General features: G+C 40.8%; 1 protein-coding gene across 1 annotated transcript in view; it reads left to right on the plus strand.

The window, feature by feature from the left end:
• ELOVL6 (ELOVL fatty acid elongase 6) overlaps positions 1-12,682 on the plus strand; it is an 82,327-nt gene that overhangs the window by 44,809 nt on the left and 24,836 nt on the right. Inside the window, exon 2 of the mRNA XM_074905444.1 lies at positions 6,114-6,245. Within this exon, the coding sequence (XP_074761545.1) occupies positions 6,114-6,245 (132 nt within the window). The remainder of the gene's footprint in view (positions 1-6,113; positions 6,246-12,682) is intronic.

Here is a 12,682-nt window from a genome sequence, read left to right on the forward strand (position 1 = left end):
GGCTGGTATGGTCAATGGGAAACAGCTGCAGAAACTCAAATCGAAGCCAGGAGTACAGGTTATATTTTCATATGCAGATCTGGCATATCCACACGTTGGATCTCTTCTTGCTGGTTCTGTCAAAATTATCTCTGGGAAGAGAGAGAGAAAGCTTTGCTTTGACAGTATTTCTGAGGTAGAAACACTGAGAGACTGAGAAGCGTTTTCACACCCTTTTTATACATACAGAATGTGTGATTTTTAAATAAGCACCAAAGAGAAGGTAACTTTGCCAAGGCTACCAGCCACTGCTTGTGAGCCATGGACATGGGTATGCTGTGTGATTTACACTGGTTCAGGTTCAAGCACTTTAATTAGACTCTCAAGTTAGGAGTTTCAATTATAAACACAAGTGGTTGTTGTTGTTGTTTTCTGTTGAAAGCTGGAAGAAACCAATAAGAAAAGTCCCTTATCTTTCATGTGAGAGAGCATTTTTTTTTTTCTTCAGTAAAATCTATTTTTTTAAGTCAATAAAATGGGCAATGAAGAAGGCCGAAAGAAAAGTATCGAGAGCCTGAAACTGCCTGTTTACTTGCAAGAATCACTCTGCTCTGGCAGCTGGGGTGGTTGGTTTTTTCACCTGTTGTGCTTCCTTTATAGCATATGAAGAAGTGGTAATGAACTTAAGAATGAGCTCTGCCTGTGCAAAGTAAATACATCTTGATTTAAAAAAAAATTTAAAACCCCTATGTAATGTAAATAGAGAGGGCTAACACCACTTCACTTTACTACTCCCCAACTAAATGCTGTTATGAGGATAATCCTGTATTACATGATAGAGTATAGTTAAAAGATCTCTGATAAGGTTGTCCTTTGTGCATTTCTATAAGGATTTTCCTTAATGATTATAGAAAATCCTATGGAAATATTAATTTTTTTAGCACATATCTATATCTGTTTCATTTTACTCATTAACATCAGAGAACTCTACAATAATGACTCAGGCTGCTATTTTCAGGAGCAAAAATGACAACAGTGCATCTGGGCTGCAACCACCTCCTTCAGCAGCACTGCAATATTCAGGGCTATTTCACTTTGCATCAGAGACACCCGGATGTCTCACGCTGCTGTGCAAGAGGCTCACCCTCAGGCTTTGGCCCCTTATTTTAGAATACCATGGTAATTCTTTCAGTATTTTATAAATAACATACTTCTGGGGGACTCAAGATTTCTTAGTCATTAGCTGTCTGTTTACCATTGCTTTCTTCTTTGGATTATTTGCTGCCCCTTTCTGTGTTGTGTTTTCCTGCCTGAGGCTGGATGTCTGATCTCTCCCTGTCGTTCCTTGGTGCCTGGGTGGGCTTTCCTGGCTGCGGATGAGGAGAAGCTTTGTTCCTGGTGGGGTGGATTTCCTCTGTCTTCTTTTATCAGCCCCAGTTTCTGCCTCCCTCTTCCCAGTTGTACTCCTTTGCCTTCTAGCCTGTCTCCATTCCTCTGCCAGAGGGCAGACCTAATAAATGATTTGAGCTTCTAAAAAGCAGATCAGTGCCCAAACTTTCATCTATCCTTGAGAAAACACATCGCCTGCCTGTGGTTTACACAGTGAAAAGGGACAAGCAGAACCCATGGGCTCTGGTCCAGGGGATGATAATACCACCTGTCCCTGTTGTAGGATTTGTGCAGGAGAGTAACCAAAGCTCTCTGTTCCGTGTAGGTAGCCTGAGCCCACTGGTGTGCCCTTGGGTGCAGGAAGCATCCCTCCAAGGGTTTCTGCAGAGAAAGGACTTCAAATCTCCTTCCCTTCCATGCTATCCCATCTTCATGTCCATCTCTTGGCTGCCAGATCCCCTCATTTGCTGCCATGCTTTACCGCTCATCCTTCCTTTTCTGTTTGTCCCATCATGTCAGCTGCTTCTGCCTGTTCCCTTGCCTCATGATACAGACACCTCTCTGCTGCCGTCCTGGAAGATCTGCCTCACATCTTCCAACTGTAGCCCCGAACTCTTGCCTCCCTTTCTTGTAGTAATCCCCAGCCTGAGCACAGCATTTTGTAGGTTCTCCAGAAAATTCCCCTGCCTCCCTTTTGGGGGAAAGAGCTGGCAACTTTCAACAGGGAAACATGGAGTTGTATTCAGTAGAGATAGTACTTAGTCCCTGAAGTCTGAAAATGTAGGAAGGTGGGAGACAACTGTGAGAAACAGAAATGCCAGAAAAATGTGGAGGATTTGGCAGCCCTGTCTTTATGTCTACTGTGTTACCCTGTAGAACAGAATTGAAGACAAACATATGAATGTGCTAACGTTGAAGTTACTGGATGCGAATCTGCTACTGAATTACTTTGGGGATTTTTTATTGTTTTAGTTTCAAGGTGAATTTTTTTTGTTGTCCTTCTGCTCTGTTTAGTTTGTCTTCATATAATAGTAATGAAAAGTTACAGTGCTCCAGAACAGCTCCAAAACTCTGCCTTTAAAAATGCTTATTTGATTAGCCTCCTTTGGCTAAACGTGTATCAGATATAATTGAATGCTGTCAGATTGCCATTGCTTTGTGTCACCAGCCCAGGTACAGACTGTAGTCATGAACCTCTCAGGAAAAGCCATCATAAAAACACTGATAGGAAGCTGGTTAATACCAGTCTAATGCAGTTAAACAGATTATTTTAAGAGTACATACCTCTGCAACCCCTTTATAACTGTATCACCTGGACTACCCAGTCCTTTTAACCATTATTATGCTGCAAAGAGGGGAAAACTCAAAGTAATTTGGATGCAAAAAATGTGAAAAGTTGTCAGCAGGTGTCAAAGCAGAGAGATGATTTCAGAATTGGGCTGATCGTTATTCATTATTGTGCTTACCTCTGATAGAAGATAATACTACTGCATCCCTCATCTGAAACTGCTTACAGCTGCTCTCTGCAGTTCTCATCATGCGTGCAGTCAAATCTTCTCATGTCTGCCACCACCTATATAAAGCTGTATACTGTGGCAATACCATTTACAATCATTGCAAATAATGCTGAACTCATTACAAAGCTGTTAAAGGTGACCTAAAATTTATCTGTTCTAATTAGTATAATATACCTATTGACCTCAATAGACTGACTGAACTCACAAAAAACTGTTTCAGTAATAAGCAAACCAAAATGTTACTTGGTGTAAATATATAGAGTATATCTTGTCCAGGAAGAAGGGAATCAAACAGCACAGACCTGAGCTGCTAACTCATTCAGACCCGTCTATTTTTTCTTTAATTGGAACTAAAGTCGAACCGTTATTTTGAAGTCTTGGCTGTATTTGATCCAGAACTGAACTGCTTCCTGCCTGCCTGCCTGACTTCCTGCAAAGTATCTACAGCTACTGCTCTTAAATCCTGACATCTCCCCATGTCAGCCCACATAGCCCATGTCCTGTTGGCAGCTCCATGACAGCACTGTGTTGCAGTCTTTTCCCCTGCGCTGAGGTGTTGCCATCCTGCACTGCTCTCGGTTGCTTTGGAGCTCCATGTATGGACCAGTGCAATACAAACCTTTCCTGTCTCTGGTGTGAGGGACTCCCACTGCAGTGCTGTGAGGTGGGGGATTTGCACCTCCCTTGCAGCGTGAGTCTGCAGGATCCCTCCCGTGGGACCCCAGCAGATGACTGACTGGCCCTAGTGGCAGTACATGTGTATGTGTATCTCCATACCTCGTTGTGTGCATTGCTGTCTGTCTGGCGCAGTGCTGTAAGCCCAGACTTTTGTGGGGTTGAGGGGGCAGAAGCATGCAGAGCGGGTGTCTCTCCTAGTGCTCTGGGGCAGCCAGGACAGCACTGCAGGCTGTGGGAGAGCCCATCACATACCCGCTGCCTTTCCTTGCCCGTGCCTATGTTAGCAGTGGGCAGCTCTGCACACAAGAGGCCGTAGAGGAATGGAGATGGGAATGCAGTCCAACCTCACACTGAGAGTCTGTTCTTGTCCCGTAATGCACAAATCTTGTCTTAACAGTTAGGTGGTTCGGTTTGAGGAAGTTTGAGGTGGTTGGTCACTACCCAAACTGGTTAACAATTATTTGCTGACCTCCAGCCAAGCTAAACTGCAACCATGCTATCAAATGTGGTAATTCTACCTCTTCCCTGACTGTGAAATTCAAGACCATAGAAGTGAAAATGAATGCTTTTTTCTTTATTATGAGATGAATAAGGGCTGACGCTTTGTGGTTTTCAGAACCCAGTTGTAATAAACATTGCCATGGCAATGAGACCATCTCAGTGCAGAAGGTGAAAAGGCGCTGACTCTGTGGTCATCCTGGTCTTCTTGGGGCTTGTTGCCAGCACGGATGCAAAAGCTCACCTGGGGGACCACAGGCACCAGATTCTCCCTTCTCAGTGCAGAGCACCAGTCAGATTTTCACGAGGTTACCTGTGTTTTGCAACACAGAGCTATAAACATGTCAATAGAAACAGAGGAGTTTCTAAGTGGGCAGAAAATGGCATGCTGCTGCACGCATACTGATATGCCTCTGCCTCTTTGGACTTCGCTTTTACTTAGCTTTCAAATACGTATAAAACTAATTTCTCTCCAGTGAAGGCCGCCTGTGCTTTCTTTGTACTTCCAGTCAGATGTACAGCTACAGCTTTTCTTAGTTTTTGTGGACCTCCTGAGAAGACCCTTTTACATGGAGGGGCTTGTGATCTGTGTACCACTTGCCTTCAGCAGACGCAGGCACATGCTGTGCTGTGCCATACTGTGCTGCATGTATTGTTTGGCCTTCAGGACTGTGGTGTGCTGCCGATATCCCTTGCCATGGGGTACCCTTAGCCGGCTAATCATAATGGAAGAGCCTGGAGGTGTCACCTACTTGGCACCAGTAGGGGCACCACGAGCATATCCTTGTCTTTATCTTGAGGTGAAGCAACATACTTTCATATAACATCCAATTGAAAATCCTATAAAAACTCTAAAGACCACAGTGCAGGTGAACCTTGTCCCCAGTGGGAAGGCTGGGCAGTGTGCTGCACCCTGATCACAGGTCTTTCTGATACTGCATCATCTCGGGCTTCCAGTGTCAGAAGGAACATAAGATCTCGTAGCTTGCTGAGGCCTTTTCTGGGATATTCATGAAGTAATTACCTTTCTTAAGAGTGTTTTTATTTCCTTTTTGGGGTCCAAAAAGAACCATCACCTCTTCGTGCAAAGCTATAGTCGACTGGTATTTTTGAATATAATTATGGATTTTGTAGAGAAAAATCTGTTCCTAAATAGATGCCTATCCAGTTAGGCCACCATTAATTCTGTACATCATTAAGTCTTAGTGTAATATTGTGCTGTGTGGGAAGGAATCCCAGACTGGATCTATTTTTGACCTCTAATGGCTGTTTTATGATGAGTTATAGTAGCAGAGATCAAATATTTGCTCATTATTGCTGGCTGGACTACTATCAGGCAGTTTTAAAAATAAAACTTGCAATTCTAAGAGTATCATTGAAGTTCCTTAACAGAGCCCTGCTTGACCTTTCAGGAAACTCACTGCATTTCCAGAACTGGCACTCACAAGCAGGGCTTGTGCAGCAGGGCAATGTCACCCAGCATGGTCACTGCTTAATAGGGCTATTGATCTCTCCTTGCTGGTTCTCCACTTTTCATGAGGCTCTTCATGTTGTGTTGCAGTGCTCATGATCTTTGAGTGTCTTCTTGGAGGAAACAATAGATAACTAAATTTCCAGGAAGCAAGGAGCCTGCAGGAAACAAAAATTTGTATGAAAAAGATAAATAAGCCACAAAAGTTGATCAGCTGTTTCAATTATCAACCATATTGTGCTTGCAGAAGTGTGTCTGGGCTCTGCAATATCTATTCTGTTCCTCACAGAAGTTCAGTCTTCAGAAACTGGGGAAGAATGGAAGCCAAATCTGGCTGTCCTTTTTCAGAACTTCCCCAGGGTCAGTTTTGCCTGCACCTGGACCTGACCCTATATAGGTGCAGGCATGTAAGTTCATACACTACTGATAATTTCAGCTGGGCCGCAGGAGTGTCTTCAAAAGAGTTTCCTTTCAAGGAAATGCAAAAAGCCCAAGCCCTTGGCAGTTATGTCCAGATGTGACTGCTGTGCATCTAATACTAATTAAATACTTGACAGGTGTTTTTTGGTTTTGTTTTGCAGGAAGAAATCATTCCTATTTTCAGCTCTGTATGCTGCCTTTATATTTGGTGGTCGGCACCTAATGAACAAACGAGCAAAATTTGAACTGAGGAAACCACTAGTGCTCTGGTCCCTGAGCCTTGCCGTCTTCAGGTAGGCATTTCTTCACACCAGCTGCCTTTGACAGTAGTCCATGAAGAGGGTTTGGGGTTCTTCACATAAAACAGCACTGCTGATGCGCCAAGAAGCTTAACCAGAAATGGCATTTCTTTAGTTCTGCTATTCAGGGTTATGTTGTGATCCACTCCACCATTGAAATGATCCCCTTTGACTTGCCAGATCATACCGTGTTTGAAGAGGAGACGAATCGATAACCCTCTTGAAGAACAAAGGTGAAAATAAAGTGAGGACACAAGAAAAAGCACTTATCATTGCAATAAATTTACTATGCAAGCTACAAATGGAAATAAACACATTGAGATGTTAGTCTTGTTCTCACTTACTGGTTAGTATTACATTTGTATTGGTTCATATATGGAATATTTTGTCAAGACTCTGCTCTCCATTACAGTGAGGTAAACCTAAAGTCACTGTTTTGATGACAGGGAAATTAAGCCACTGAAATCAGAATCTGTCTTCTGGTTATTGCATCACAAAGAACTTGTGAAGGTAGGAAACGGGTGGCTCCACAGGGAAAGGCTGTTTTTTAGTGATGCCCATGTCTTTAGCTGTGTGCTGACTCTATTGAGTATGAGGAAAATCAGGTTCAGGTTCTTGATAGTTGCTTAAGTCAGGAGTAAAACTGACCAACTTGAATTCCACTTTATCTGCTTAATATGCTCATTTTTGATGATGCTGAAGATAAATGGACAAATGCACTTATAAAAATAGACCTTACAAAACACAGAAACTTTTGGTACAATTTACTAATAATGGTACACAGGAGACCTGAGGGTTATCCTTCATTTCAGTACCTATTGGGAGTGTAAGTTATAGCATCAAACACCGATACCTGTATCTTTTTCTAATGTCTATATAATAATTACTGATTATATTAGTTCACAAGTACATAAAACAGGTTTGCTTACTGAGCAGCTGTGAATGGTGCATGATTTTTCAGAGGATGGGGATAATCTGAGCTGAGAGTTTCTACAGAGTAAAATAAAGCAGGAATGGAAAAGTGTGCTTTCTTTTGTGGCTTTTCCTTTTTTTCCTCCAAAATTGTTCTATCACACTGACACTTTCTAAAACTCTGACAGGGGAAAATAAATTGTATTTCTAAGCTGTCTCGTCCAGCTAGGACATGCTAACAGAGGAACTTTATGTTGGCTTGATTTTAATAGGTTGTTGATACCTTTAAATAGTATCAAAGACAAAACTTTAAGCAGTCTGGATAACTCTGAGAGCAAGTTCTAACACTGTGAAAATTCATAATTTTCATCTGGTTGCATTTGGTGCTGTACTTCTGGCTGTGTATTTTGACATTGTTTTGCTGTTAGGGTCCTGTAAGCAGTTGTCATCATTTGTTCCAGAAATGGCTGAGCATCAGCAGCTGTTGAATTGGTTCCTAGATGGCATGTCATTTGTGGATCAGTTTGTAACATGATTTGTAGCCAGCAGGATCCCAAAATGCATATTCCAATTACACTTTCTTATTGAATGTAGACACTAGAAACTAGTTGACTTAATGCAAAGCATTTGTAGTTTAATTCCCAGTCTGAGAGGGGGAAGCATGATTTCAGAAACGTCCTTTGAGGATGAATTTTAGTATCACATTTAGTATCTATTATTTAGTATCATATTATTTAGTATCTATTATTAGTAGTATCATATTATTTAGTATCTAGGATGAATTTTAGTATCACATTATTTTGAGAGGGTCTGTGGCTGACATTCACAGTATGGGGCTTTTAAGCAGTTTCACTAATTAATTTCCTCCCAGAATCATTAACAATGTACTGTTTAACAAATAGCAAGAATATATACTACAATGGGAAAGTGCTATCTAGATGGACTTTGAAATCAACACGTTCATTGCTTGCTAATTGGAGTTTCCTATCATAATCATATGAAATAGCTCACACATGGCCAGCATGAGCTGCTGAGTGGTACTGGGTGAAATCTAAAATGTGGACTTCATGTTTTTGAAGCTAGAAGTTGCCAGGATGAACCTGCCACAGAGACCACCTCTTGCTGTGCCCCACAGTGCAGGTACTTGAGGTGAGTTCTGCTTGTGCAGATGAGAAGCAGTGGCTAGAAGGGCACAGTTGGGGAGGGATTCACCACGGCAGGGTTTGCTTCCTCCGTCAGCTCAAAGGACACCATTCAGGGACAAGCGTTTCCTAAGCACTGCAGAACTTATCCTTTCCTCTGCATGTCAGGAAATCAGGCAACAGCGTGGAGAGGGGAGGGATGAACTGGAGTGTGAGATGTTTGGACTACACAGAAGCACTGAGCATTTAAGCTGCTGGATTTGCTAGTGGGGACAAGTTGATTACGAAAATTATATGGCTATGCTTACAAAACTTTGCTGTTTGGAAGCACTGAGTAGTATGCAGAAGAGTGATGAGTAGTATGCAGAAGAGTGATGAGTAGTATGCAGAAGAGTGATGAGTAGTATGCAGAAGAGTGATGAGTAGTATGCAGAAGAGTGAAATAGGGAAGGCAAATAAATGACCCCAAACATTTGCAGCAGGACAGAGCATGAAACCGCTGTAGCTTCCAGAGTAACGTGCAGTCCCATACAAAACCAAGCCAAACACAGAACTCCTTGACTTCTTGCCTGGAAAACAGAGGAAATGCAGAATATTCATTAAAATCTGAGATGAAGACTTCTTATTAAAAGTCTTAATTGGAACATCCATTTCCTGGTGTTTCACCATTACTGTCCTTTCTAGGGCCATCGGTCACTCACAGCCTTTTTGACGCTCTTAGCAAGCTGCACTAGACTTTGAATCCTGTAAACTTTCCAAGTAACTTAGATCTTTTTTCTTGGCTCCTCACATAACTAGGTGTTTCATTTGGCCTGAAAGACATTTTTGCTTCCTCTGAAGGTCAGTTCAGATAGATTTAGATGCGTGTTCTGCCTGTAGACTTACTATGGATCTAGGAAAATGCTCCTTGACTTTACAAAGTCTTCCTCTTTGGCTTTCTGGGATGCTAAAATGCTATGACTTCTACGATACCTTGCAGAAATCTAAGTAATATATTTGTCTGCCATGAGTGGTTATACGGAGGAAGAAAAACCTGCCTGGAGAGCTCTCAGTATTCTGCTTCAAGGTCAGTGTGAAGCTTTTTTCCAAAGTCCTTGTTTATCTCCCTTCTAGCACTCCTACCATTTTACCTGCTTCAAATATCTTCAGAAATAGTAACACTTAGCAGAGGCTGGAAAGATGTGTTTTGGGCTTTAAAAAAAGGAGGAAATTGCCTGCCAGGCACTGACATAGTCCTTCTACAGAATGTATTCCATATACCTCACTCTTGCCAAGATCATTTAAATGTGGTAGCAGCTACAGTAGGAAACTTGCCACGCTTATAAATAAACAAAACAACTACACCACCCTACTGAGCTTGCTGAGCATTCAGGAGCTCGGTCAAGAGTGAGTTTTGTGTCAACACTGGCAGCCAGCAGGGTTTCTGAGACAGAAAAGCAGCTTTATTTCCCTTTGGAAGTGTTGACTAGTTTGAACATTTTGTCTCTGGAATAAGGTTACCACTTCTCAGTGAAAACTTCTGTAGGAGCAATGACAGTAAATCTTGCTTTTCACTTGGAAACCACTGTGAAAACATGATCTTCTGACACGTTTTGCTGAGAAATTAGTTTGGGATATTTTTCTTGAGTTGTTGAGTTAGGTTTTTGCTTCTCCGTAGCATGTTTGTTGACTTGTCTCAAGCATTGAATGTTTATGGTTGTCTGAAATGTTTTCAGTCTTTTGTTTTGTTTTCTACACTTCAATTAAGTGTTTTTGCCCAGCTTGATTTGGTACTGAGGTCCTGGGGGAGCAGCTCTATGTTGCTTCATGTCAACAGGAACCCGCTGTTAGGAAGCTGACACAAAGTTCATTTTTCAGTCTCATAAGACCCCAAGGAAACCATTGCTGATTCACCTACACATCAAAGTGACAGTCAGCCCTGTATTTCTGAATATTTCCTGGGGTTTAAAATCTTCAAAAACATGTTGAATATGAGTTGTCAGTTTTATATTCATGCCACTTTGAACATAAAGTTGGGGTCATTCATTGAATTTTTTACTTGGAGTATACCAAAAGTGTCATGCTGGCATCTCTAGGAATCAGCAAAGCTGACACCAGGACTCTCACGGAAGGATAGGAAGTCATTAATTCTTGTTTTTATTACATCTCAGCTGGATTTTTGTAATTCCTTTTATAGGCCATAGAGTCTGTGTATGGGTGGCATTGCTATCAAGGAGCTTAAACGTGTATTTGATCGTCTCATCTTCACACAAGACAGCAGCATGGCACTGCTTTCACTTGATTTCTATCATTAAGGGGCTGCCAACAGAAGGCTCAGGGTCAAGGCACTATCTAATAATAGTAAAAGGTTGTCTTTCCTAGGGAGTACTGTCATGTCAGTACAGGAGACAGAGAAGGTAAAACATCCAACATGATGCAGTCACTTGTAGGCAGAGGCTAAGCCTGACCATGACTGGTGCAGTGAGAGGAGGCACTTCCCTCTGTCTAGCCAAACCACACAACCATAATGCTATTATCATCACCTGAGATCACTTAGATTCTAATCCAAATTCAGCTGTGCTTTGTAGCAGTGGTAGAAATCAGTTGATGTCAGTACAGTGTTTCTGAATGTCTTTCTTCATGGGAAACACTTTCTTTCAAAGTAGTAGAAAATAGTAGAAATGGTATCAAACGTAGCTGCTTGCTACAGAGCTAACCAGAGCCTCAAAAGCAAAGTATCCTTAACAGCAACAGGTTTTGTATTTGAAAGACAAAGCCAAAAAGACTCACTGGAAGAAAATGACTCACTTTGCTTTTATCAGACTGCTGTAATTGATTTGTAAGCGCAAGCACAACAGCATTTTGTAGAAGGGTTTACCCTTGTTCCTCAGAGAGCTCCTGACAAGGCAGTCCAAAACACATCTTTATGTGAGGAACTCAGCCCTGAGTTGAACTGAATGGAAAAGACTAAACTAAGTTTAAAGAAAGGATTTCAATTGCTTGGATTTGTGACACTCAAGTACATTCTAGTTATCATGCTTGTAAGTAGGAAAATTGATGAAAAATGATTCAAATTTACATCCTATCTCAAGAGCTGCCATTCACAGATACTTGCCATGGAGATTAAAACACAACTTAATTTCATATGTTGCTGAGCAACCCATCAACATTTTTTGAAAATACTCCAAAATTTTATAAAGGTCCTGACAGTACATTTGAAGAGAAAATGAATTACTGAAATGAGCAATATTTGCCAAATAATATTAAAATTAATAAGCAGCATTTAAGGTTAATTAATAATCTTCTCTCTTATAAATTAAAATAAATTCCATTTGAAACATTCCCTATATTTGTAAAGCATTAAGGCATATTCCCAGTGAGACATTTCTCAGAACCCAGATTAGTAAAATGCTTAATATATACCTACTTAACAATTTATTTCTATAGGACCATGTTCATCTTTATCTACTTCCTTGATTTTCTTATGTAACAGATATTGGAAACATCTTTTTAATTATCATTTTGGAGCAAAAATTGAAAGTTGGGTGAACATCAGGAATTCAAAATGATAGGAGAGAAGACAAAAATCCCTTGGATGAGATTTATCAGTTTAAGAAGAAAAATTTCTTTTCTATAAAATGAACAGTAACCCCAATAGGGAAATGCAAACAGTGCTATGTAGGGTGTATCCACACATGGCAAAACAAATGCTAGCTGGTATTAAAAAAATAGTGTAGAGGTGAAAAAAAATTATAGACTAAAATCAATAAAGTATTATGAAGAAGGTGTATCTCCAATATGTACCTTATTTATTCTAAGTAAGAAGAGAATCCCATGACAAGTATCTTTATTGCCAGGATTGTAATTGATGCCATGTAACAAAATGCTGTGCCCGTTCTCGTCTGAGATCTCACCTCTTCATTCACTCTGCTGCTACTGCTGCAGCCTCCGTTGTGTCCATCAAAGTAATTTTGAATTTAAACTGGTTTTACTGTTTTTACCTAATCAGGCCTCATTGAAAGTAAACCAAGGATTCACTGTGAGACTGGCTAATGCTACTTTACAGGAGATGTGGATAGGACTTGCTAAAAATTCCTATGAAAATCTTATTTTTTCAGTGCTAAGTTGGGCCTCCTTTCTTTAAAAACTCCTTTTTTTTTTTTTTTTTTTTTTTTTTTTTTTTTTTTTCCCCTGACTGTTCACTTGCTTGTTTGTCTTTATTGCTGGAAAACCAAAGATTTTAGCAAAGTGGATTCAATTTGGAAAGCAGTTGTTGTGCTCATGTTGCCTCTCACAGTCAGTGAGAGTGTTGACACTCAGTTTGTAACCTTGAATTATATCTTTCTCATGAGATTACACTGTCCCAGCCCATGGGAGCCCTCACAGGCCATGAATTTT

Source organism: Athene noctua, chromosome 4 (genome assembly GCF_965140245.1).
Source record: "Athene noctua chromosome 4, bAthNoc1.hap1.1, whole genome shotgun sequence".
NCBI classification, from domain to species: Eukaryota; Metazoa; Chordata; class Aves; order Strigiformes; family Strigidae; genus Athene; species Athene noctua.